Raw genomic sequence first — 27,800 nt, forward strand, 5'->3', positions numbered from 1 at the left:
TGGGGAAACCAAGCTCCCCGAGCCTAAGCCTCCCCAAGTGCTGCCAGGCTTGCAATGGTTTGAGAATCAGGGAGGCTAAGATGTGGCGGCTGGGGGTGATCGGATTTTCGAGAATCAGAGAAATCTACAAAAGGTCACAGTCCTGTTCTGGGTGTCCGTGCCCTTCAACCGGGTGGAGGACAAAGCTGAGCCCCCTCAGTGTCAGCAAGGGTTAATTATCACTGAAAAGTAGGGGAGCGCCACACTAAACCCGTGACGTGGACGCCTCATTAACAGATCACGAAGCTGAAAGGTCCCTTAGGAATGAACGAGCCCCCACGGGATGTTCAACACAGGGGCCACATCAGTAACTCCACCGAAGAGCCACAATCCAGCCTCCAATGCAGCCCCTGAAATAAATGTCGGGGGAGTGACGGTACACACATTGAGAAATGTGTGTATTCTTCCCCACATTTAAGTCAGATGATTATTTATTCCAAGTAGAAAAAAACAAGACAGAACAAACAGGATTTCTCTCTTCACTGATGAAGTGTAAGAAGTGCAGACTTAGCTGAGCCATTCCAAAGTGATGTTAGTCCTGGGCAGACTTTGAGTCTCCCATTCAGGCCCTTTCTTTCTATACATGCTGCCCAATTCCAAAGTGCATTCACGTGTGGCCGGTGCAAGCCACCTAGAGACCAGGGAGTGTCGTGTGGCAGATGGAAGCCACCTAGAGACCAAGGAGTGTCGTGTGGCAGGTGCAAGCCACCTAGAGACCAGGGAGTGTCGTGTGGCAGGTGCACGCCAACCAGAGACCAGGGAGTGTCGTGTGGCAGGTGCAAGCCACCTAGAGACCAGGGAGTGTCGTGTAGCAGATGGAAGCCACCTAGAGACCAGGGAGTGTCGTGGGGCAGGTGCGAGCCACCTAGAGACCAGGGAGTGTCGTGTGGCAGGTGCGAGCCACCTAGAGACCAGGGAGTGTCGCGGGGCAGGTGCGAGCCACCTAGAGACCAGGGAGTGTCGCGTGGCAGGTGCGAGCCACCTAGAGACCAGGGAGTGTCGCGTGGCAGGTGCGAGCCACCTAGAGACCAGGGAGTGTCGCGTGGCAGGTGCGAGCCACCTAGAGACCAGGGAGTGTCGTGTGGCAGGTGCGAGCCACCTAGAGACCAGGGAAGCAGCACTGCATGTCAGGCATCCGGCGGGACCATCACGGGCTCCGGTGTACGTAACACAGTTCAGCGGCTCCCTGCCCTGCAGGCGGACACACTAATCCCATCCGTCCTCACAGCCTATCCACTGATCAAGTCCACAGCTCATTCCTCAGATGCTTCTCACCAAGACAGAAGCACAACCTTATTTTCAGCCCCCAGCCTTTGAAACCAGCAACCCAGGCCTTTCTGCAGTGCATGCATGGTGCCCGCAGGCCGGCCAGGACACACACCCACCTTGCGTGGCGCTGAACTCGGGTGCTTGCTGGGCCAGGTTGTGCAGCGCCTTCGCAGCCAGCTCTCGGATGACCCTGAGAGTAAGGAGAGAATGTCGTAAGTGCCTTCATTTTATGATTCTAGCTTTATTCAATTCATAAAAAGTGAGGGAGACGACACACATGAGTCCTCAACCGGCCACTTCGCAGACGCTCACTCACTCACACGAACCAGCACAAGAAGCTCCGACTCCAACAGATGACAAGGACAGTCTATCACAGCGAGGTCACACGGCTAACCACGGTTCTTCTTGGGACACAGCTGCCTTTCCTTCTCAGGGCCAGGTGGCAACTGGGTGTCCGGCCTCCCCACCCCCACGCTACTCTGAGGTTGTGAGTGTGAGAGAGAGCCACGTGAAACCACCCCTCCACGATTACAAGGGGTGAACAGAAGGAATTTCCTGAGGCTCACCCACCAAATCCGGGGCATATATCCAATAACTGCCTCATCAGACACACACTGAAAGCACCCAATGGTTGAACATGCGGACAGCGAAAGGCTGACCCAGGACCGGCTCAAGAGGCTGGAGCCCCTCCTGAGCCCACCCCTCCTTCCAGAGCTCCACGCAGAGGCAGAGGGTCAAGCTGGGAGCGACCTGCAGAGCTCATGCCCCAGCCCCTCCAGACCCAGGTGGAGCAGCAAGTGGTCATGACTTAAAATCATCATGAGGGTGACCACGTAACAACAAAGAAGCAAAATGTGAAGGTGAAAGCATGCAGAAGGCGGGTGTCTGTCCTCTAATTATTTAAAAACACCAAACCCACAGCACCACAGTGAAACAAGGCACAATGGCAGATGCCCGAGCTGGCAGGACCACCTGCCACAGCCCCTCTGGTGTCGGCCGAGGGCCCTGCTCAGGGTCCACTTCTAACGGTAAACAAAGAGCTCTTCGAGGCAGGTGGCGTCTCATGTGCCAGGAAACTCCACGCCCTGAGCAACACCCAACTGCATGCTGTCTATTAAGACCACTGTCCGCAACTCTGAGGGAACAGAAAAGACAAAGCACCTGAGAAGCGGAGGCAATGCAGTCTGCAGCGGCAAGCCCAGCCCGAGGCCTCTTCGCGTAAGGACGGCCCTCAGCTAAGAACGGTTTTCACATTTTTCAAGGGTTACATAAACTAAATAAAATAAACTAAAGCAAAGCGTATGGAACAGAGATCTACCATGTTTATCCAGCCCCTCAAAGAAAAGGCTTGCCAACTCAGGCACTACACCAGTCATCAGTTACTTTAAGGCAAGAAATCTCACACGAGACAATGAGGGCCGTTCCGCAAAGATAAAGGGTCAATACATTAGGAAAAGACAAAAACCGAAAGTGTATCTGCCTCCAATAAGTGACCCCGCCCAAAACACGTGAAGGAAAGGCCGACAGAACTGAGGCAGAGACAGACAGCAACAGCTGCAGAGTCCCACAGCTCCGACACCACGGGCATATGTACCAGAGCTGGAGAGTCCCAAGCTCCAACGCCACGGGCATATGTACCAACTGGAGAGTCCCAAGCTCCTACACCACTGGCATATGTACCAGCTGGAGAGTTCCACAGCTCCGACACCACGGGCATATATCTGTAACTTTGGTTTTAAAGACATTATTGACTAATCGGCTGATACAACTGACAAATTAATTAATTTTCCCCAGGTTCGGTTTAGGGGACCTTGTACCTAATGGAGAGAGTTTTGGTGTAACATTTGCAGGGACACCCCGAGTGTCAGGAATTCACACCCCTCTCTGTAAGCGAATGAAGGGAGGGTCTTCCCCCGGCAGCCCGAGTGCTACCCAGGAGTTCCTTTCCCAGAGGCTCCCAGTCCTGAGGGCCCTGCCTGGACCACAGCAGGCAGCCGGGCCGCTCCCCAGGCAGCAGGACCACGGTAGGCAGCTGGGCCGCTCCCCAGGCAGCAGGACCACAGCAGGTAGCTGGGCCGCTCCCCAGGCAGCAGGACCACAGTAGGCAGCCGGGCCGCTCCCCAGGCAGCAGCAAACGCATCCCCCATGGATCAGATAGGACCCCCTCCACATCACACCAACTCTGAAACTGAGATTCTGGACTCGCACCCTCACAAAGCCACCTCCACCCACAGGCACCTGCTGCTCCTCAAGGCTCCGTGAGGAGTGCCACAGCACGGCACTGTCCTAGGAGGGGACCCTCTGACCTCCTCGGGGCGGCGGTCACAGCACTAACGCGCTGTTTAAGCTCCAGACCGCACTTCACTTTTCCTTTCTGAGACACATTTAACTGCCTATGAAATGCAAGGAAACCCTGAAGCTGCTACTGTAATGATGAAAACGGCCACTAAGAACTGCTGGGCTCCCAGCAGACAGCGCAGAAACCACCTGTGGAGCCACATGGAGCAGAGCCAGCGTGAAGCACTGCTGAGGGAGACGACGCAGGGTCTGCCTCCAAGCTACGCCCGCACCCCCTCGGACGGCAGCGGCACTCCACAACACGCCAGCGTGGACATTCGCACGGGTACACCGACACGTCAGACACACTGGACCAGGCGCTCCATAAGTGGAACTGGAGACAGACCATGACTCAACACATCCGGCATGAAGACTGGAATTCATATTACTTCTCAGAAGTTATTTTAAAATACGACATCCACAGTGAGAAAATACACTCAAGGATTATAAGCTCAACTGAATCTCTCCTTTGGGGGGAAAAAAACCCTTAGAAAAACAAAAACAGAAAACCTACCCATCCCAGTGGTTGATCTTCATGGTAACCAGGTGGTCTATCATTGGCTGGGTGTACTCAGGAAAGCCAGCAATAAACACACTGGAAAAGACAGCACGGAGAGGTGGTGAGACGCGGAAGAACGAGAACTCACTGCCTGTGGGTGAGAATTCAGCACAGTTACTTTCAAAACCAGTTTGCCCATTTCTTCAAATCTACCACGTGATCCAGCCATTCCCTCCTGAGCAGTTACCCAAAAGAAAAGAGCATTTGTGCACACACGGGCTTTACACAAACGTGCACATAGCTTCATGTGTAACGGCGAAATCTGGAAACCGCCCTGACATCATCCACGGGGAAAACAAACCGTGGTTGATCCACACAATCGAATACTCAGCAGCAACACACACAATCTGAATCTCAACTACCCTAAGCCAAAGACGACTGACAAAATGAGTGCACACAGTTTTGTTTCATTCACACAAAATTCAAGGACGTGCAAAAAACTCATCTACACCCACAGAGGCAGATCAGGGGCCTCAGGGTGGGGGAGGACCGAGGCGGGAATTACAGGGAGCAGACACGGGGGGGCTCCAGGGTGATGGCTATGCTCAGGCCTCCGTCACACACAGGAAGCTGTGCGCTCTGGTTAGCATGTGCCAGCTGCACTTCAGTAAAGCCCTGCACTCCATATACAGCTAACACGTGCCCATTATACCTCGGCAAAGCTGTTGAAAACTTTTAAGAAAATCAAAAGGCAAACCGACTTGTAACAGAATATATAAAGATAAACCCCAAACAAAAAATTGATACAAAATGTGTACATAAACATCACAAAAGAAAATAAATAAAAGGCCAATAAACACATGAAAAGATGTACAGCATCAGTATTCAGCCAGGAATGCTAATTGTTAAATCATTACCCCCACTGGAATGGGTAAATTTTAAAAGACTGGTAAATACCAAGTGTTGGCACAGATGTGGGAAAACCAGAGGCTGCATACGTTCTGGTGAAAGTACAAGATTATACAGCCACTTTGCAAAACAGTTTGGCAGTTTCTCATAAAGTTAAATATATAAAAATTCTAACTCTTTATCTGAAAGAAATGAAAATACACATCCACGTGAAGATGATTTCTAAATATATACAACTGCTTTATCCATCAAAGCCAAAAATTCAAAATAACCTAAATGTCAGGCAAACTCACAGAAAAATTGTATAGCCACAGAACAGTGCACACAACTCACCAACAAAAAGGTGCAGACACACGCGCTGCGGACACACACGCTGAGGACGGGCCCCAGGCGCACGATGCTGAGCAAAGACTCACCAATGAAAAGCAGCTGAGGACACATGCACTGAGGACGCGCACGCTGAGTACACGCGCTGAGGACACGCGCTGAGGACACGCGCTGAGGACGCACCGAGGACACGAGCTGAGGACGCGCGCGCTGAGGACACATGCACTGCGGACACACGCTGAGGACACGCGCTGAGGACACATGCTGAGGACGCACCGAGGACACGCACTGAGGACACGAGCTGAGGACGCGCGCGCTGAGGACACATGCACTGCGGACACGCGCTGAGGACACGCGCTGAGGACACATGCTGAGGACGCACCGAGGACACACGCTGAGGACACGAGCAGAGGACACACGCACTGAGGACACACGCGCTGCGGACGGGCCCCAGGCGCACTACGCTGAGCAAAGAACCTGACACACAGGAGTGTGTTCCCTCTGGTTCCATGGATACGACCTTCCCCGAGGGGCAGCCCTGCTCTGTGTCGAGGGCAGGGCAGCAGCACACAGGCTGGGAGGAAGGAGTGTTGGCCGTGGAAGTGGTGGGAGCTCCACTCCCAAGGAAGATGCAGATGACGCAGGTGGACACACTGTCAGCCCCTCCACAACCGTCCACTCCATACAGGGGCAGCTGAAAGTGTGTAAATTATGTCTCAAAAATAAAAGTTACATCTTGTGAAAACAACACGGAAGACTTTTAAACAATAATCTCTAAGTAGGATATGCCTTTCTAATTATGACTCGAAACCCAGAGCCACAGAAGAAATCGATCCCTACAAACACATATGCCGAACAAAGTCTACCAGGAAAACACCAAAAACAAAGTCAAAAGTCAAACAACAAACCTGGAAAAAACAACCACAACTGGTCTTACCAACAGGAGGCTTCCCTAAAATAAACCAGTTCTTCTGAATCAATAAAAAAAAATAGTGTAGCAGAAATATCATCAAAAAGTTTACAGAAAATACACACACACTTCAACCACTTGAAGCGGTGTTCAGCCTCCTGCACGTAGGAAAAGAAAACGAAGCCTCTGCTCAGCTGTCCAACAGCCCAAGCCCCAGGGTCTGCAGCAGAGCTGTGGGAAGCAGCCGTGTGTTCCCACCAAAACCCAGAGCCGAGCCGTGTGCTCCCACCAAAACCCAGAGCCGTGCCGTGTGCTCCCACCAAAACCCACGGGGACTCAATGCTCACGAAAACCAGAAAACCGGCCGGGGAGAACAGAGCCACGCCGTGTGCTCACACCAAAACCCACGGGGGCTCAATGCTCACTCCAACAGAAAACCAGCCGGGGAGAACAGAGCCGTGCCGTGTGCTCACATCAAAACCCACAGGGGCTCAAAGCCCCTCAAATGTGGGGCATCCACACAGCAGGAACCACCGAGGAACCCTGAAACACAGGCAGCTGATGAGGCAGGGAGCAGATGAAGGAAGCTACCTGCACGGATTCTAAAACGGTGGAGCCCCAGCGACAGGAGGTCAGTCAGGATGGCGCCTCCTGGAGGGAGGGTCACGTGCACCACGCTGACCACAGTGGTGGTCATTCAACAGCTCACATCTGCCAAACCCGCTGCCACACTTAAACCCATATTGAAAACTGGCAATTTTACTATATGTAAACTATATGTAATAAAGTAGATGTACAAAGATAAAGCTGATTTTTTTTTTTTTTTTTTTTTTTTGAGACAGAGTCTCATTCTGCTGCCCAGGCTGGAGTGCAGTGGTGCGATTTCGGCTCACTGTAACCTCCGCCTCCCGGGTTCAAGTGATTCTCCTGCCTCACCCTCCCGAGTAGCTGGGATTACAGGGGTGCGCCACCATGCCCGACTAATTTTTGCATTTTTGGTAGAGACGGGGTTTCACCATGTTGGCCAGGATGGTCTCGATCTCTTGACCTCGTGATCTGCCTGCCTGGGTCTCCCAAAGTGCTGGCATTACAGGTGTGAGCCACCGCACCCGGCCCAAAGCTGATTTTTTTTTTTAAAAAGGCTTTGACTTAGGAATATACGGGATACTGAAAGGGAAAGCCACAGAGCAGGAGGAAATATGTAGCAAGGAAGCATCTGAAAAAGGAATTGTATGCAGAATTCATGAAGAATTCTCAAATTCTCAACAGGAAGAAAACGACTAACCTAATAAATAAATGGGCAAAGATGTGTTAAACAGGCCCCTGAAATGGATGACTGAAACTGCATCATCGGTCACTAGAACACGAGTTAGTCAGCTGCTCCCACACCCCCATGACAATGGCCAAGCCTGAAAGCCCAACACCCCCAGCGCCGGCACGGACCCCAGATCCCGGACCCCGAGCTCATCCAGCACCGGGCGCGTGGCACCATCACGTCGAAAGCCACGTGGCCATTTCAGAAGAAGTTACAGGCAGGGTGTGGTGGCTCACACCTGTAAGGCCGGCATTTTGGGAGGCCAAGGCAGGTGGATCACTTGAGACCAGGAGTTCAAGACCACCCTGGGCAACATGATTTGTCATCTCCACAAAAAAAATACAAAAATTAGCCGGGTGTGGTGGCGTGCGCCTGTAGTCCCAGCTACTCGGGAGGCTGAGGTGGGAGGATCGCTTGAACTCAAGAGGTCGAGGCTGCAGTGAGCCGTGATTGCGCCACCACACTCCAGCCTGGGTGACAGAGCAAGGCTCTGTCTCAAAAGGAAAAAAAAAAAAAAAAAACTGACAGCACAGCCACCCAGCTCTGGGCATCTATGCCAGAGAACAAGAGTGCAGGCCCAAAGACAGATGTGTACACACATGTTCACCGCAGCTGCACCTGTGACAACCCAGACAGGACACTGCCCAGAAGCCCCTCACCAGGTGAGTGGAGACAGACGCCGCGCACCACACCCCTGGCCCTGGAGGCTCGGTGGACGGCCCCCACAGGCGGACAGTCTGCAGGAAGCATGGAGCAGAGGAAGCCAGTGTGAGGAGAGTGCCCACTGCCTGAACCCATTCACGCAGAGCTTTGGGAAATGCAGACACAGCTGCAGTGAGAGCAACAGACCAGGGGTGCCTGAAGAAGGGGATGTGGGAGGGGAGGGACCCCAAAAGGGAAAGGGGAAACCTGGGCCTTTTCTCGTCTTGACTGTGGTGATAGGTACGAATTTACAGATGTTAACATTTACAAAAATGTACCTATTGAACATGCACCAGCTTACTGGGTGTCGTTCACACCCCAACGAGGCTGTGATGATGAACAGGAGAGCGGGCCAACGGCTGGTCCCCCCATCCTCCTCGTCTCGCCCCACAGTCTTCCCGGGGTGCCCGTTAGTTCAATTCCAGTCTGTGTGTCCGAAACTCCAATTTGCAGAGGAAACATCTTCGTGTCAGCACAGCTGATGCTTCCTCACAGGCCAGCACGTGCAAGCTGAGGCCCCAACCTCCCCGCACTCAACGACACTGTCGCCCTCAGCTGTGCCCTCCACCTGCGGAGTGATGCCAACACAGCTCTGAGACCCTCTGTAATGCCCTGGCAACTCCCACCTTCCTCCAGCGGGCACACCTCCAGGCCCCCAGCCCTCTCCCGTCTCCCAAGAGCCCCCAAGCCCTCTCCTTATTTCCAGTCAGCAAATACAGCCACAGGGATATGTTCAAAACACAGACCTGACCATCAAAGTGCCATGACCTCAGGACAATCCACACTCTTCACTATGGCTCAAAGGCCCCCAACAGCTCCCCGCCAGGGCCCAGGGCCCTGCTAACTCTCCTCCCTGCTGGGCTGCGCTCAGTCCCATGCCCTCTGCTGAACAGGACCACTGCCTCCCTCACCCCAAGGTCCAGGCTGACAGCAGGACCCTGCCTCGGGTGCAGGGGGGCCCCGCGGTGCTAGCGTGCAGCCATGACTGCCGGTCCCCATGATGCCGCCCTCAGGATTGGAGGGGCCTGCCTGCCGGTGCGTCCTCACAAGTGGCATCTGGTCTGCACGCAGGGCCTGGCATCGTGAGGAAGCCAAACACACTGGGGGAAGACATGCCTGGACACAGGTCTTGGGTTGGCAAATGTTTTTATAAAACGCACACAGCAAATTACATGCGAGTTTTAGGCTGGCTTAGAAACCTCAGCAACAAGGGAAATATGCTGAAGCTTCCCATAGCTGTCAGGTGTGTTACTCAGGAAACTCGGGAAAAGGTGGCAGATTGTCTTTTTCTTTAGATGGAGTCTCACTCTGTCACCCAGGCTGGAGTGCAGTGGCGCGATCTCGGCTCACTGCAACCTCCGCTTCCTGGGCTCAAGTGATTCTCCTGCCTCAGCCTCCTGAGGAGCTGGGATTACAGGCACCCGCCACCACGCCTGGCTAATTTTTGTATTTTTAGTAGACACGGGGTTTCGCCAGGCTGGTCTCCAACTCCTGACCTCAGGTGATCTGCCCGCCTTGGCCTCCCAGAGTGCTGGGATTACAGGCGTGAGCCACTGCATCAGGCCAGTAGATTTTCCACATAAAATATATGGCCAAGTATTAATAGGAAAGAACTGATAAGGCAAAAAAGGACATTAAATGTTGAGGAAACCTGAAAGGGTATAAAAATACAGATAAGTGTGTTCAAAGATCCTTCCCGGGAAAGAGGCCAAACGCTACATTTTCAAAATTCTGCCTAGGCTGGTGATGGAGAAACGTCCTTTCTGCACAGTCTACACAGCAGGGCTGTTGGGGAATCGATCTTTAGGGTATTTAATGGTTAATGTTAAAAATGCATCGGGCATGCTTCTGGTCCTAATTTAAGGCAAATAAATCACTTCATAAAGTCACACCCCACTGCACTCCAGCCTGGGCAACAGAGCTAGATTCTGTCTCCAAAAATAAATAAATAAAGTCACACCCTTTCTCACATTTCTGCTGCAATGGATCAACTAAGATAACTGAAGTAACCTCCCCAGTACCTAATTACACAACTAAAACAATTTGATATAATTCTGTAAACTGCAATTAGAGGCGCTAAACATTTGTTTCTAACCTGATTTCTAAAATACCTCTTACTCATTTCATAGACAATCTACAGATAACTTCAACTTCAAAACACTTCCTATTACCGAAACAGAAAGAAACAGTCCCTTCTAATCCAAGATTTCACGGTGGGAAAGCATTTAAGGCATCCAGTAGGGAAGTATCAGGAGGAGGTGTGGCCGTGCTTGCAGCTGCCTTCTCTCAAACTCCAAGCCCCACACAGAACCAGCACGGGTAAAACGGGGTGACCAGGAGAAAAATCATAAGCAGAGACAGCACTCATGGCAAGGCCGCACTCCTGAGGCTGAGCCCCTCTTTAACACGTGAGTAAATGTCCCCTATCTAGCGTAGTAAAGCATGAGGTATGTCCAATCAACATGAAACACAAGTTTCAGTCACTGTTCCCAATTCCATTTTTAATTTTTCACACAAAAACTACATTCCATTGAGTGGACATTACTGGATGAAAATAGAAAATGGTGGTAGCTGATTTCTGACATCCACTCTGATTTTAGGATGTTCTGTTTTTGTGATATACATTAAAGACTTACCTTATAACCAGGAAACAGTTGGATCTGTTACCGACGGCAAAATAGTCAGCTGTGGTCAAAATATCAATACCATGAGGGAAAGTGCCCTAATAAGAAAGTGGAAATGGGGGAAAAAGAAGAATTTGAATGAACAAAGGCATTTCACCAAGCTCAATAATCACATCCACAGACATTTACACTCATGAACCCCGAGCCCTGAGGCAGGTGGTGAGCAAGCCACACACCACAGACACGGCTCGCCGAGGACTTCCACGTCACACTGACTTCCTGACGGTCTACCCGGGCAACACCACGCGAAATCGTTGAAACCGCTCACAAGTATTTCATCTTTTTCAAACAACTCAGACATTTCCACTTTGGTACGCTGTAAGAGACCCTTCCTGAAAACATACACCGTGAACGGTCTTCAGGTCTCAACAGTGTTACAGCCACTGACCTCCATCGGCCTGAGCCCCACGCCACAAAGTGCCACAAAGTGCCACAAAGTGCCACAAAGTGCCACAAAGTGCCACAAAGTGCCACAAAGTGCCACAAAGCTGGCAGGTCGGTGCACACCACAGTGAGCAGGCCTGGGTCAGGTCGGGGATGCAGCCGCCTGCACGGTCTACAAAGCCTGGACCAGAGCCCAGGCCTCGCTCAGCTGTCCTGGGCAGGCAAGACGTTGACTGGGGGCAGCTGGCCCAGCCGGTTCTTGGGGGTGGTGACAGCTGACCCCAGAAGCATCAAGGACCAGCAGCCGCCGAGGCTCTGACATGGGAGAGGCGGCACCTCCTCCCACCCCGCCACGACAGCCTCCCAGTGGAGCCCCAGCTCCAGCCCCGAAGCCTACATGGTGTTACTGATACCACTCTCAGGTTCCAGGATGTGAAATTCTGAAAACAACATAAATAATTTCCTAAGAAAATACAAATGACAAACTTTAAACCAAACATAGAAAGCCTTACAGCTATAAACCACAGCAGGGTTTTTCAAAGGTCTCCCAAGCCTGCCCACCTCCGAGGCCGGGATTCAGATCCTTCCTTGACGTCTTTAACCCATTCATCACCACCCTGCACTTGATCATTAAAACCTCACACCTTCATGTAATAGCTTCACAAGTAAACGTAACTGAACAGCCAGCACTCCTGAGAACATCCGGGGCCACACCCCTCCTTCCCACCAGAAGAGGCCGGAATGAGCAGGTACCATGCGGCTTTCTTCCAGCAAATCTCTCCCAAGGGTTACACTGGGAGCTTGGGCTGATGGAGATACCATAAACTTCTGCCTGAGGCTGCTGGAATCAGTGACAGCATGAGCATCCTTCACTGAACCGTGGAACAGGGGAGAAACCTGCACCCGGGTGGAGGTGTTGCAGCTCACTCTGCAGAAAGACAGCAGGTGCCACAACCTGGGATGTCGCCCACTGGGGTACAACTCCATGTCCCACATCACAGCAGGCAGGAGCCCAGGGAAATGTCCGGGGTGGCCCAGGACCAGGTCTCACCGAGAACAAGAACAAGGGGACTCTGTGTCCAGCATCCCCCCACGGTGAGAACAAAGCAAGACCAACACAGGGGCCAAGGCTCTGTCTGGCCAGGCTAGGGCTGGAACAACAGGCTCCGAGCAGACAAAGGCGGGCTCAGCTGCCCTGAGCCTCAACTTCCTCACCTGTGCAGGCGGGAAGTGGGGGGCCTGGGTGTGGACAGGCCACCACAAGGGTCTGATGGTGTCGGGGACCTGGACAGCACTCGCCTAGGAGCAGGGTCATAGGGCTGGAATGTCGGACAGGCCCTGAACGTGGAAGCTGCCCATGGGTTAGTCACAACCTGCTCAAGAGCCCCTGGGCTCAGTAGGGAGAAGGCAGAGACCACTCAGGACCAGAGTCTCCAACTCCAGCCAAGACGAACCTGGACAGAGAAGCTGGTCCCTCATCTCTGCCCCCACCCCCTCTGTGTCCCCCAGGCCGCTCCCCAACCACCCCCCATCCCTGCTGCTGTTACCCAGCGGCCTCTACTGTAACTCATTTCTTACAACTTCATTCCAAATCTGTGTATTAGAAACAGCCTTCTCCAAATCCGAGGGTTTTTAGGCTGCTTCCCTGTGTGCTATGTGACACGTCCATTCCCGTTTGCTTTGCCTTGCCAAGTTCTCGACCTTCTTCTCAAATGTTTCTATCCAACCTCAGCAGGACATGGCCGTGCGGGGCTGGGAGACGCTCCGCACCTGCGCGTCTTGCGTTTCTTTCAAAGTCTGTGTCTCTTCAAAATCTGTGCAGCTTCTTCCACGAGGTTCCCACTGCCGTCCGCATGCTGGTCACTGTGCAGGATGCTCTGAGACTCACACGGCTCAGGCTCAGGACTGAGGTGCAAGACTCCTGCCCCCACGGGAATATCCCATTTTCTGGCTGCTTGCCTAAATTTAGACCAAGTGTAAAGGCCTTTCCTTTCCCTGTCAATCAATCCCCAACCTGAGCTGCCCCAACAAAGGTACGTGGCTCAAATCCAGCCACACACACAGGGAGGCTGGTCAGCTCAGCTGCAGGGCCCCGTGGCTCCCTGTGCAACCGGGCTGCTCCTCCCAGGAAGCAGCATCTGGGAACCCGGAACACAGCGTGATGGCGGAGTGCGCCCCAGGGCCCACCCAGCACGGTCGCCACCCCGGGCTCTGGCCTCAGCACGCCCCTCTCCAGTGGGGGCTCTGGAGGGGCTGGAAGCCCAGGGACAGGGAGACTTCTTCTCCTGGGCTCTCACTTTCCAGGAAGCTGGCAAGTCCCTCGGCTCAGCTAAGTGGTTTCCAACAAGCTCCTTCTTCCTCACAGCAGCCACACTCTCCACTCAAAAGACCAAACCTCGTTCACATTCTCCTTGGCCTGGGCGGCTCTTGCTGTCTGCACACCCAGGCTCCCCTTGCAAGGCTGGTGTCTCTTCCTAGTGAACCGGCTCCGACCAGGGCTCAGGGCTCTGAACACATGCAGGCCCCACGGCACCCCAAGGACGCTGGGTGGGCCTCGGCCGCCTCAGGCCAGCAAGAAGAAGTCACGCCCCTTCCTGGGCTCCGTCTACAGAAAGCTGCCCACACCACTCACGCCAGGCTCCTCCAGAACCATTTCAATAACAGGCGCAAGTCCTCGTCCGCCCGCCTCTCCAGCTGACTCTGGCATCCGGCTTTTCCTTTGGACTCATTTGGCCTCGATGCTTCCACTCCAGGTCAGACACCTTGCCTGGAGGGCTCCCCACAGGTCAGAAGGGTCCGCAGGCCCACGTCCACCCCATGCCGCCCCACACCACCTGGCCACAGCCCAGACCCCGGCTGCATTTGCTTTGCTGTCCGGGAACTCCAGAGCCTTCTCGGCTGACTTCTCGTGGGAACTCTGCTCCCCGCCCAGGTCCAGCCCAGACCCCAGTTCCCTCTCCGGCCTCTGTCCCACTCTCCTGCAAGACCCGACCACACGCCCAAGATGTGACATCATCACACACAACATGAATAACCTGGGGCCCCCCATTCACAGGCGAAGCTGACCAGTGACCAGATGTCAGGGTCAGAGGGCACAGCAAAAGCATCCCCAGCATGACGTGGGGTCGTGGGGTCCATAGCTTCTGGGAGCTGACTTCTGGGCCCGTCTACGGTCTGGACGAGGCATGAGCTGACGTCAACAGAGCCAGCTCCTGCTCTGTGTGGGATGAGGCGGGGTCAGGTCTGCGTCCCTGCAAGGCCAGGCTGGTCCCAGGGACCCGCCCCACCCTGCAGAGCCACATTATGTGGCTCTTGGCAACGCGTAAAGCACAGCTTTCCGGCCTGTGTGTGTAAATTACTGTACGTGCAGGTTCCCTGTGAAACAGGACTCGCTGTTTAACATGTGCGTCCTATAGTGAACTCATGACCCTGGCACTGATGTAGCCACACCACATCTCACAGTGCGAGAAGACACCAGGGTTATAGCTCTCAAGATTCCTACCTATAAACCCGCAGGAAGTTTTTGGAATAAAGGTGTTTGAAAGCAGCCATACCTGTCTCCCCACATTCTCCTGGAAGGCAGCCTGCGGAGCAAAGAACAAACACAGCAGGTGAGCGAGGTCAGCTTCCGCCAACACCAGAGGCAAGTTCAGAACAAACAGCACAACGTTAATGACCCACGGCTTTATTTTTTAAATAAAAGCCCTCATTGTTGGCTGAACAGAGCCTCAAGGTGCGTCACTCTGTTTTTACGTCCTGGTGCTCTTTAAAACCACAATTTAAGAATTCAAGTTTATAAAATCAGACACATCCTGAAAAGTGGCCTTTACCACTGAGCCTCCCAGCAGCACCCACGCGGAGGCCCTGACTGTCAACACGGAGAGACAGACAGGCAGGTTAAATCAAAGCCCAGAGCCCGAACACTCTTCCTCAGGAGTGAGGCAGCTCATGGTCACCAACTGGCACCACGTGCCGCCCTCCAGGTAGGGCGCCCTGCCCGCACGCATGGCACGGTGTCAATAGGCTCTCCAGGCCAAGTCCCAGGGCCAGGCACAGGCCCAGAGCAAGGGCTGCTGAAAAGGTCAAAATGTGAACTTCAACAGGATGAAGTGCTTCCAGGAGGCCTCTCATGTCCTCCCCAAACACCCTGCCCTCCTTAGGCGCACCGACCAGGCAGAGCAGGTTACCTGGGCAAGGTGACAACCACACCTCCCTTCCCATGTGTCACCAGCTGGTGCCCCGTCCTTCCCAAAAGCACCTGGGCTCCGAGTTCTCAGGGCTGGAGACACAGGAGACTTCAGTGTCCCAGGAAGACCCAGCAAAGTGCACCCACGGCCACACCACACACACCACCAGCAAGGGGCGAGGCCAGGGAGGCTGGCGGCTTCAGGGACCACGCTCTGGAGGAGCGACCTCCCGCCTGGCAGGATTCCTGCCAACACTCGCCTGGGGGCTTCCTGAGGGCAAGGTTGAGCGAGGGATGCTGGGAGGAGCACACACAGACGGGCACCAAGTAAGGAGCCGAAACACAGCCACCCAGGGTCTGTGCCCCCACCCCCCAGGGAAAAGGAGCAGACGCGCCCACCGCCTCTGGCCAATCACACAGAAACCAGACGTGCGGGTGGCTCCAAGGCAGACCCCTGGGCTGGGCTGGAGACTGGAGGAAACAGGCGCTTCACAGCAGGCTCCTGTGCAGCTCTTATGAGGGGAGGGAGGAGACCTGACTGCTGCTTTGCAAATTTGTAACTTTTGTGATAAATTCATTAGGAAAGTAAGAAACAAAACCCGCCAAAAGGCAATGCAACAAAGATATACTGTAACATCAATTTAACATACACTATTAGGAAGACATGTACCATTCCAGTGGTATCTAAAAGATGTTTTAAAAATTCAAGATTTATGTGGAAAAGCACAAGCCCTAAAACAGGGAAAACAGTCCTGAGGAAGAAGACGCTGGGAGGCATCTCCCTGCCCAGTGCGAAGGCTGACTATGCACAGCAGCATCGCAGCACAGCCTGTCACACAGTGTGCGCTGGCAGAACAGACACGCAGACCAACCAGCAGAACAGAAAACACGGGACAGCATCCCCGGGACAGGGCGAGGCGGAGTTCCCAGACCTTAAGAAAGTCTTCACGTCTTAAAAAGCACTAAAAACATGGGCCACAAAAACAAAAAACTGATCGAGACCCCAGCAAAATTAAAAAATTAAAAACTCTTGCCCTATGAAGAGGATGGAAAGATGAGCTACAGACTGGGAGAAAGCCAAACACAAATCCAACACAGGACCAGAATCCTACATATGTAAAGAGTGCTCTAAACTCAACAACCACAAAAAAAAATCCACTTAGAAATGAGTAAAAGACCTGAGCAGACATTTCACCAAAGAGGAGGTACAGATGGCAAGTAAGCCCGTGAAAGATGCTCCACACCATCAGGCATGACAGAAACGCAGGTAAAGACCACAACGACGTATCACCACATGCCTGTCAAAAAGGCCGACACAGAAAACACTGGCCATGTCAGACACAGGCGAGGACAGAGAAAGGCAGGGCTGCGGGCAGGTGGTGGTGCGAACGTGAATGGTGCAGCTGCTCTAGAAAGCAGTTTAAATGTCCAACTACCACGACCCAGAAACTACTCCTGGCATTTAACCCAGAGAAATGGAAGTTACACTCACACGAAAACCTGAGCACGAATGTTTACAGCAGCTTAAAGACTAGAAACCATCCTGATGTCCTAACACATGAATGGTCACACAAACCACGGCACCACTCAGCAACAGAAGCAGCAAACCAGCACCACCCACCACGCTCGGGGTGGGTCTCCAGAGAGCTGTGCCGAGAGAAGAAAGCTACAGCGTTAGAGGCCACAGAGTCCATTTACACAGCATTCTCCAGATGACAGAATAGAACAGGCAACGGAGAGCTGACCGGTGGCTGCCAAAGGCCAGGAGAGGGAAACAGCAGGGACTGTGGGCAAAGCAGTAGCACAGGCCTCTCGGGAAGACAGGGCTGCTGTGTATCCTGATTGTGGTGGTGGATACGTGAATTTGTATGTGATACAATCACACAGAACTAAACGCGTGAGTGCACACGCGCGTGCACACACACACACACACACACACACGAGTACAGGTAAAACCAAGGAAGAAGGAATAAGACTGGTGGGTTGGCTCAATGTTCTAGGCTGTGATATTTCATTGCGGTTTTGCCAGATTTTATCATGGAGGCAATGGTGAAACACGCATGGGCTCTCCCTGCATTAGTCTTTAAAACTGCATGTAAATCTCCGCCAGGCGCAATGGCTCACGTCTGTAATCCCAGCACTTTGGGAGCCGAGGCTGGCAGATCACTTGAGGTCAGGAGTTCGAGACCATCCTGGCCAACATGGTGAAACCCCGTTCTCTACTAAAAATACAAAAAGTAGCCGGGCATGGTGGTGCACGCCTGTAATCCCAGCTACTCGGGAGGCTGAGGCAGGAGAACTGCTTGAACCCGGGAGGCCGAGGTTGCAATGAGCCAAGATCACACCACTGCACTCCAGCCTGGGTGAGAGAGTGGGAGGCAAGGGGAGGGGACGGGAGGGGAGGGGAGCGGAGGGGAGGGGAGCGGAGGGGAGGGGAGCGGAGGGGAGGGGAGGGGAGGGGAGGGGAGCGGAGGGGAGCGGAGCTGAGGGGAGCGGAGCTGAGGGGAGCGGAGCGGAGGGGAGGGGAGGGGAGGGGAGGGGAGGGGAGGGGAGGGGAGGGGAGGGGAGGGGAGGGGAGGGGAGGGGAGGGGAGGGGAGGGGGAAAAACTGCATATAAATCTCAATTATCCCAAAATAAAAAGTCACAAATAGAGGTCAGACACTATATATCAAACGAAATGCTGGAAGAAAAAGATTTAAAATCTTCTCAGTTAAATGGAGGCTTTAAGTGCCTTTACTTAAACTGTGAGTGAACGGGGCCCCATCCCCCTTCCTCATGATGAACGAGAAGCCATGACCACACCCCATCTCTACTGCCCCTTCCTTCCCCGCCGGGAGACATGTCTTCTTGCAATGTCAGCACGTTTGGGGGTCTGCTAGATTCCTTCCAATATGCAGAAAAACCAGCATTCAGCAACGAACACAGCTGGAACTGTTTTCACAAACTCACTCACATGCTGACTGCCTGAGTCGCCCTGCTCCTGCCAATGCTGAGAACCAGCTGCAGCACCTTCCTCACAGCGTTGCTGGGAGGGTCACAAACCATGGGATGGACGACCGCGGCCTTTGCTGCCGTGGCCAGTCTCGACATGGGAGCACCAGGGCAATGCAGGGCGTCTAGAGTTCAGGGGCAAGGGACCGTGTCCAGCCCCAAGGAGGGACAGGACTTCAACGCCTTTTGCTGCTGCCTCCTGGCCGGTGCTGAAGAGGCCTCGGGGCCTCACAGGGGTGACCTCACCCAGTGAGACAGCGTCAAAAAGGAACCCAAGCTGAGCCAGAAAGACCGAGACATCATTATCTGAAAGCAGCAGCTCCACAGTTGGAAAAAATGATTCCCAATTATGAGGCCCTCAATCCTCACATTTCCAAATAAGCTTCAAACAAGGTGTCTTTTACCTTTGGCTGTTTTAATTTTGCAAGCTACAGGGTAAGCTAGGTGCACTCGGTGGTATTTATCAGAAAAGATTTATTGCCAATTTAAAGGGATTTTAATGTGAAAAATGATTTATATTATTTCACCTCATATTCAGGGTTCATAGAAGCCTAAGTACTTTAATTTTATTACTGCTTCCCATGAAATGTCTTAGGTTGCAGTAAAGAAAATCTAAAAGCTTAATTTAAGTACAGATTTAACATAAACTTGTATTATATTTCAAAGTCTTACATTTACTGCCTTTGGGCAAATAGCAGGGCAAAAATGTGAGGACTTCCCCAAAAAATTATGAGGTTTTTTCTGATGCTGAAGACAAAATAAGAGCAGCTTCAGGGACAGAGAAGAGCTTCTGAGCTCTCCTGGTGAATTCTCTCTAGTTTTAAAGGACCTGAGGCAGAGAAAGACTTCTAACTACTTCAGGATACAGAGAGCAGGCAGACCACCAGAAGCTATAGAAGATGACAGACATTTTGAGCTAGAAAGACTTCAGGGTATCATCTGAGCTCCTGCATTTGAGAGAGAGAGAGAACCAACACTGCACCTGCACGGCCCCACTCACCAGGGGGGCCACACACTGCAGGGCTGACAGGAAACCATCACCGGTCCCAGCACCCCTTCCACCTGGTCCCACTCACCAGGGGCCACACACTGCAGGGCTGACAGGAAACCCTCACCAGTCCCAGCACCCCTTCCACCTGGTCCACTGGCCCCCAAGTCTGACAGTATCAGGTAGTGTGAACGGCTCCCTCAACAGGTTCCCACTAAGCCAGCTATGCTGAGCTTGCACACAGAGTTCCAGCAGCTCGAGCCCATGAGGAACTGTGGGGCCCACCCCATCACCAAAAGCCAACCTCACCCCTCCATCTTTCTCAAAGGGCTGCCTCTCTGTTCTTACCCTCTTAAAACGTGTTCAGCGTCTTATCTGTATCTGAAATAAAGACTCTTATCTTGAGACTGGTCCACCGTCTCAACTGCCCGCTCTCTGTGGTCCCAAGAGACACAGGCCTCACTCCAGCCCAGCTCTGAGCCAAATGAAGTAGTCTGCTCAGCGTAGCAGCAGTTGCTACAGCTCCTCACACCCAGAATTCACCCCAAACGTCACAGGGCTCTCTCTAGAGGAAACCAGCCATCTGTGTTCAAGACTCACCCAGTCCTGCAGGCAGCTCCCACATCCAGCAAGGCCCAGGCGAGTGTGGCCGGGTGAAGCAGAGCTGACCACTGCTCGCAACAGCCCTTCCCGAGGCTCAAAGCCACCCGGTGAGTGACCCGTCCCGCCGCCACATTCTGGCCACCCTCGCAGAACCCACTCTCTTCTGCGTCTTCAGCGCGCAGCTGCCTGCACCAAGACCTGTCATCGGGCACCTCCCACTCACCTGCATCATCCATCAACCCCCAGCAGTGATGGCTGCAGCTCTGGGGATGCTTAACCCTGACCGCCCTTCACACGCTGAAGACACCCAGAGACAGTAAGAACCAGTGGCCTGCCCGCAGCTGGCACTCTCAGCAGCTCCCTCGCGGCTCCTGCTGTGGATGGGTGAGCTGGCCAGGCAGCAGTGCACAGAGGAGCATCGGGGAGACCAGGCCCACCCCCCACCTTCAGGAAAGGAAATATCAAAATGAGAAAACTTACAGAGGCTGCTCTTCTGCAATTTATGTCTCGGTCAAACACCGCAGCGATCACCAGTGCACTGTGAAAAAGAGAAAGGAGTAATTAAAAAGAAATTCTGCAAAACAGTACAGACCACACAGTATCGATGAGAAAGCCTTTCTCTCACGACTCAGGCCCACTTGAGGTTCAGACATGCCCCACAGGCAACACACAGCTTGAGGCACCCAGGGACTGCAGACAGACCCATGTGACCCCCAAGACACCGGACGCCATGTGGGAGCTGGGGGTGGCTGACGCTGGTTCTAACGAGAGCCACGAGACGGCGCACACGGAGGGCACAGGATCGAAGAGCCGCGAGGACAGGGCCTGGGGGCAGAACGCACCTGGCCTGCTGTGGTGGTGTGGCGCACGAGGTGGGGAGGTCCAGTGAACGGAAAGACAGAAACAGGGTGCCCTGGAGGACGAGAACTGGCAGCGTTTGGACGGCGGGGCAAACCAAAGTGGCCGACACAAATGCCCCAGGGCAGGGGCTGTCCAGGTCCCACAGACCACGCCATGCACAGAGCCTAACCCTGCAGAAACACATGAACACCCACCGTGCCCAGAGGGACCTGAGGCCCTGAAGGCAAGGCGTCTGGCAGAGGCCCCTTCCAGAGAGTGGCAGGAAAACCACCGCACCACACACAGACGCCAAGGCGCTGCCCCCATGCGAGCCACACTCAGAGCAAGGCCTCTCCCCGTCCCCACCAGGCTCCTTGGGCTTCATTATGTCCTCTCGTGAGATCACCCAGCTTAGTTACTGTGAATAACCCAGAACGCTCTCATCAGGCGTTGTACAGAACACAGGGGGGTTTGGGGCAGGGTGGAGGACAATCATCCTTTCTAAGGAAGGCTTGAGAGATTGCGCCTCCTACCAGCCTAAAGGGAAAAGGTGGAAAACAGAATTTCAGACACGCGGAGATAAGCGGCCTCCAAGGCCGCCAGCGCCTCCGAGGTTCCTGGTTTCCAGGTCTTCCAGGGGCCAAGTGCTCTGCCTTGTTCCAGGGAAGTTGACAGACCTGAGCCGTGGGGCGGGGCCCACATCAACATGAAGGACGCCAGGGACATGCACAGGGGACAATGGTGACGCCAGGTGTGCGTCCTCTCACCAGCTCTGCTGTTAAACAAGCTAAATGTGAAAGATACATCCAGCTAAGGAAAAGTAAGCGGGTCCCACTGCAGAGAGAGCAAGCTCCGCTCCAGACCGGCAGCGCGGGCACCGTCAGCACCACATCCCGACTTCCGGGGCGTGTGTGTGAGGCGCCGGCCCTGCCAGCCGCAATGCACGTGACATCCCATCTGTTCTCCTGTGTCTCGCACTGTCTGTCGCCCCAGACCCAGACTCAGACCCACTGGCCTTGCTCTCCGGGTTCACAGCATCCCGCCTGTTCTCCTGTGTCTCGCGCTGTCTGTCGCCCCAGACCCAGGCCCACTTGCTCTCTGGATTCACAGCATCTCGAGCCTGTTCTCCTGCGTCTCGTACCGTCTGTCACCCCAGACCCACTGGCCTTGCTCTCCAGGTTCACAGCACACCTCTCAGGCAAGGGGCTCACGTATCCTCATGTTCTCTGCGCTCCTCTCTCCTCGGCCCCATGAGTCCCCAGGGCATAGGCTCGGGGATGCTGAGCTAGGAGACCTACAAACTACAGCCACAGAACTGAAACTCGGGGGCATTTATCAGAGAGAGCACTTGTCCGCCAGCCTCCAGCGCTGGGCACAGGTGCCCGCTCCAGGCCCTGGAGATGGCCCAGAACACGCCACAGGGCCACAGTCTCCTCCAGCATGTCCAATGTCAGGGGCTGGGGGGGAATGGGCTTGACAGCGGGGTGCTGGGCACAGACTGAAGGAGGCAGGAGAAACAGGTGGGAAGGTCCCATGGGTGCGAGTGGGTCTGAGTGAGCAGCCCACAGAGGTGAGCCCACAGCAAACAAGGAGGAGCATGACAGCTGGCCCCAGGGCCGGTTGAGAAAGTCCTCCCTGCGGCTGGACTCTGCACTTCCTCGCAGAAGCTGGGGCATGTGACTCGGGCCTTGTGACCAAGTGCTCTGCTGCTTGGGATTCGGGACGCCCAACCATCCAGGAGCCCCAGGAGAGACCAAAGGTTGGGTGGGGCAGCAGCCGGATGGCCAAGAGGGCCTGGGTTCTGGGGAAATGCCTGCAAGTCTCACAGGCTCTGCCTAGGAGGGAGGGAGGGGAGAGGGGGGAGAGAGAGAGAGAGAGAAAGGACCCCTAGAGTGTGGTCACTGGAGAGAGAGAGAGAGAGGGGGAGATAGAGAGGGAGAGAGAGAAAGGACCCCTAGAGTGTGGTCACTGGAGAGAGAGAGAGAGAGGGGGAGATAGAGAGGGAGAGAGAGAAAGGACCCCTAGAGTGTGGTCACTGAGAACCACAATAAAAACAGAAATTCATAGATGGAAAGGGTAGGAAGTTAAACTAACAATATAGCACAAACATAGGAAGCATCTTTTGAAGTAAGAATGGCAAATGAAATTAAATAAAACAGAAACAACATAATACAAACCACCAGGTGCATTTTCCACCCCAATCAAGCTCAGACGTGCCGAGGCCCAGAGCGGGCTCCACAACGACATCAACGCAGCCCAAAACACGGCCACCAACCACGGGCAAAGCCAGGAGGGCACGCAGGCACGGCGTACCCCGAGGCTCAAGCAGAGGGGACCCTCCAGCCCCCGCAGCAGGCAGCAGGCCCGTATCGGCTGGGAGCGAGAAGCTTCCATCCAGAGCGGCTGCGGGGCTGTCAGGAGTGGCCTGGCAGCTCTCCCCGCTGGCTGCTCCAGCATCAGCACAGCCCAGACCCACGTTCCGGGACCTCCCCAAGATGCTGCAGAAGCTCCGCACCCCTCATCGGCGGCAAGCGGCCTGACCGAATGAGCTACCGTTTACTTGGTTTAATTACTAACAACCACGGATCACCAGTGGATAAAGCGTTTATCTCACATTTTAGAGAAATGTTTGCTTATTGCAGGGACAATCTGTGGTCTCAGCGTGGAAAGGCCCTCTCCTACCACAGGGCCGCTTCTCAGCTCTGGTATGCAGACCACCACCGGGCCGAGAGAGACCCCAGCGTCCAGGTCACAGCAGCAAGCCCAGGTGGTTGCAGTGTCCAGCCAGCCTTGCAAACAGACGCCAGGAACCAGAGCCAGAAAAAAAACAGAAGGATGGAGCCCAAGGGGAATAGGTTGGGAGGCTTCTGAGGGCTGGGGGAGGCCCCTCCCAAAAGCACTGGCCTCCCTGCCCTGAGGCCCTGCCCTGTGTGGCCACAGCCACAAACAGAGCCCAGAGCTATGGGAGTACACGGCTTCCTTCCCCGAGTTCCGCCTGGAGCCATCCAAAGTCTACCCCTCGGCCACTTGCTCACTCACACTGCAAGGATGGCCACAAATCACCACCCTCTGCACCCTGGGGAGACGGCAACAACAAAGTCCCTCACGTACGGGTCACTGCTATGCTCAGACAGACCCTGCGTCTTCCCCACCCAGCCCCTCCTGCTCCTGTGGACAGACGGACGGACAGACAGGCGTCACTGTGTGGGGAGCCTGCAGTAGGGGCCCTGCAGTTCCTGCTGATACCTCCGGGCCCAGCACCTCCCAACACCACAGAGGCCCACCCGCTACCTGCCCTGAGGGCCTGGATGCCTCCTCCTGCCAGATCCTTGGGGCATCCAGCAGCACACCCAGGTCTTCCAGTTCCTCCACGTAAACAACAACAAAGTCATAAGCCCAACTACCCTGGTCACAGCACATCTGTCCACACCCTTGTCTTCAGCGGAATAATACCCACTCCCAGAGATAAGGGTGTCCCACTTCAAACATGTTCCTTTACGTGACAAAGGGGAATTAAGGTTGGCAATCAGTTCACCCTAAGATGGGGAGAGGGCCCTGGATTACTCCTGCAGCCCAGCGGGTGCCGAACACAGTGGCACACACCAGCGGCCCTGGCTACACCTGTGCTCCATCCGCCTGCGAGAGGCAGAGGCAGGAGGATCCCTTGAGCCCAGGAATTTGAGTACAGTCTGGGCAACACAGCGAGACCCCATCGAGACAGACTGATAAGTAGACAGGTAAGGAGATAAATACATACAGGAAGGAGGAAGGAAGGACAGACACAGGAGGCAGAAGAAAGGGCCACAGGCATAGGGTACGTGAAGGATGAAGCGAGACGTGGACGTGGCTGGCTGTGAAGGTAGATGAAGGGCCCATGAGCAAAGGAATGCGGGCAACTCAGGCAGGGAAGCAGAGTCTTCCCTTGAGTCCCCCTGAGCCTCCAGAAAGGACTGGAGACACCCGAGGAGACGGGTAGGCCTGTGACCGCCAGGTCCGTCCAACAATACAGCACTCCCAAAAAAAAGGAAGATCAGTGGGATGAGTCTTAAGGGCACTGTGCCAAGTCAACGAAGCCAGAATGAAAAGCCTATTGATTATTTCCGTTTATAAGACACTCCAGAAATGGTAAACTGTCAGGACCAAAATCAGACCAATGTTGGCCCAGGGTTGGGGAGCAGACTGGGGAGTTTTTGGGGGAGATGGACTGTCCTGTTTGGTGCTCGAGTTGTAGAACACAACCACATGCAGATTGAAGAAGCAACAATCACAGACCTGGGGAGCCCAGCACAGAGGGAATCGGCAGACGTGTCTGCATCCCGGACCAAACCGAGCGATGGCCTGGCAACGCGATGCCCAGGGTGAGGAGGATGCACAGAGCGTCCCACCCTGAGTGGTGAGTCTGTTGCTCACACAGGTGTGGGCTGGCAGCTCCAAAATCACGTCAGATGCATGACGGCAGATGCATGGCAGCAGAGCGTGCTGCACAGTAGGCCCAGAAGCGGCACACGAAGGGAGGCCAGGAGGAAGCTGGGCTAGAGCTGGTGTCTGTGCAAACATGGACTGTGAAGAGGGGCACACACTCAGCTACAGAGGGAGGGGACCTAGAGGCAGCTGAGGCCAAGCCCGGCATCCTGGATTCCAAATACTGTTTCTCCACCGAGAGGATGTGAGACTCCTGGGAAGTGGTGGATGCCAGGGCTGGGGCAGGGGCAAAAAGATAAGCCAAGTGCATCTTGTGGTGCCAGAAGGAAAGAAAAAAGGCTCAGGAAAAAAAGGAAAAAAAAAAAAAAAAAAAAAAAACAGGATCTTGCTGAAAGGACACAGAAGCCAACCTGAAGTGGCCAAAGCTGGAACAATTTGAGCAACATTCATAACAATAGTTAGTGTTAGATTATAACTCAAACAAAATTAGTAACAATAGTGTTAGATGATAACCCCCAAACAGGATGAGCACCCATGAGTCCACACTGGCAGGAGCGAATGATGAAATAAAGCTGGGAGAGGAACAAGCCTTCCTTAAGAACAAGCTGCAATCACTGAACGTCGGGGTGGGGACACAGGAACCACCACCAGACCACACAACAAGGTCTTTGGACAGAGCTCGGATGGGGTGAAAACCAAAGGAGAAACAGCAGGATGTTGTATAACCTTCGAGTACCCCACAAGAACATTGCTAGTTACAGAGGAAAACACAGTCTCAAGTGGAGGCACCTGGAAGGCCCCATCTTGACCAGGGATCAAGGTCCAGACCACGCAGGACCCGTTGTGGGGCGCTATGGGCCCAACAGCACACGGAGGAGGGCAGGTCACTTCACATCACTCTTTCCAGTAACACATGAGAAAACATCAGAGAGAGGGGCGTCCTACAGAACACCTGGCCAGTCCTCTCTGGAGGTCTCAGGGTCAAATCCACAGAGGCAGAAAGCAGGCTGGCAGTGCCGGGCTTGGAGCGGGTGACGGGACCTGGTGCACATGGCTTCTGTCTGGGGTGAGGTCTCTTCAAGTCTGAGAATACACTAAAAACCACTGAACTGTGGACCCTAAAGGGGTGAATTTTATGGCAAGTGAATTCACCTCAATAAAACCTATTTTTTTAAGTGCCCCAAGATCAAGAAAGATAAAGACTGAGGAGCTCACAGAGCAGAGGAGGCTGAGGGCACAGGACCACCAGATGCCATGTGGGGTCCCGGGCAGACCAGCCTGTTAGTGGCCTTTATTCCACACTGCACCTCCTGGCTTCCAAATGTGAGACGTTCACACTGGAGAACGCTGTGGAGGGCCTAGAAGAACTCCACTGGTTTTGCAATTCTTCTTTAAGTCTAAAATGAGCTCAGAATTAAAAGCTATTTTGGAAAGCAACTAATTATCTAAAGATCTTAAAAGACCCAGGATTAGTATCTGGGAAACTTTCTGTTAACACTGCTTTCACTACTTGAAACTGAAAATTTTGAGTTTAATTTCAGAAAAACTCTATGAACAGAAAAGCACTCCCTTTTCCTCTCTACACTCTTTATAACAAACTATAGCCTAAATAAGAAGAGAAAAATACTGGTTTAAAATTAAAGGGAACTCACGTTACATTAGCACGAACGTTTTAAGATCAATCCTATTTCAATACATCATAATGGCTTTTGTTAATGATATCTTAGAAATCATTAAACTGATCAAGACATATGAATGTGATCTTTTAATAACTAAAAGTTATATAACTACAGCCGGGCGCAGTGGCTCACGCCTGTAATCCCAGCACTTTGGGAGGCCAAGGTGGGTGGATCACGAGATCAGGAGTTCGAGAACAGCCTGGCCAACACAGTGAAACCCCGTCTCTACTAAAAATACAAAAAACTTAATCGGGGGTGGTGATGCGCGCCTGTAATCCCAGCTACTAGGCAGGCAGAAGAATCGCTTGAACCCGGGAGGCGGAGATTGCAGTGAGCCGAGATCGCACCACTGCACTCCAGCCTGGGCGACAGAGGAAGACTCCGTCTCAAGAAAAAAAAAAAGTTATATAACTGCTATTTTTAACAACAAATGGCAGTTTATTCTAAATCTTTTCAGAATGCATAGAAATTTGTGTCATATTTACCATATGAACAAGAGCTTCATTTTTTGAAACCTGTAAAGCCACGTGTTCTAGGGAAAAATATGAATCAAGAATTTCTGGTTTCCTTTAACATTTGCCACAAAAGGAACACAGGCTTCTATCTTTATTGACGCCGGCTCCAGCCAATACTACTGAAAGGTCACATGTTACACTGAATTCTTGAAATGTGTTATTTGTTTAAATTACTATATTTAAAGTGTGGAACATTGATT

At 53.4% G+C, this 27,800-nt stretch overlaps 1 protein-coding gene across 6 annotated transcripts in view; it reads right to left on the reverse strand.

Moving 5' to 3' along the window:
- Positions 1 to 27,800, reverse strand: part of TBCD (tubulin folding cofactor D) — a 197,583-nt gene that overhangs the window by 46,666 nt on the left and 123,117 nt on the right. For 4 of the 6 annotated variants that reach the window (XM_019026376.4, XM_063705981.1, XM_019026380.4 and 1 more), the window contains exons 15-19: positions 20,625 to 20,682; positions 14,930 to 14,959; positions 10,944 to 11,029; positions 4,160 to 4,240; positions 1,425 to 1,498 (exon numbers count right to left, since the gene is read on the reverse strand). In XM_019026376.4, the coding sequence (XP_018881921.3) occupies positions 1,425 to 1,498; positions 4,160 to 4,240; positions 10,944 to 11,029; positions 14,930 to 14,959; positions 20,625 to 20,682 (329 nt within the window). The remainder of the gene's footprint in view (positions 1 to 1,424; positions 1,499 to 4,159; positions 4,241 to 10,943; positions 11,030 to 14,929; positions 14,960 to 20,624; positions 20,683 to 27,800) is intronic. The other 2 variants (XM_019026377.4, XM_055389338.2) reach the window with 1 other exon arrangement.

This window comes from Gorilla gorilla, chromosome 4 (assembly GCF_029281585.2).
Source record: "Gorilla gorilla gorilla isolate KB3781 chromosome 4, NHGRI_mGorGor1-v2.1_pri, whole genome shotgun sequence".
Classification (NCBI taxonomy): domain Eukaryota; kingdom Metazoa; phylum Chordata; class Mammalia; order Primates; family Hominidae; genus Gorilla; species Gorilla gorilla.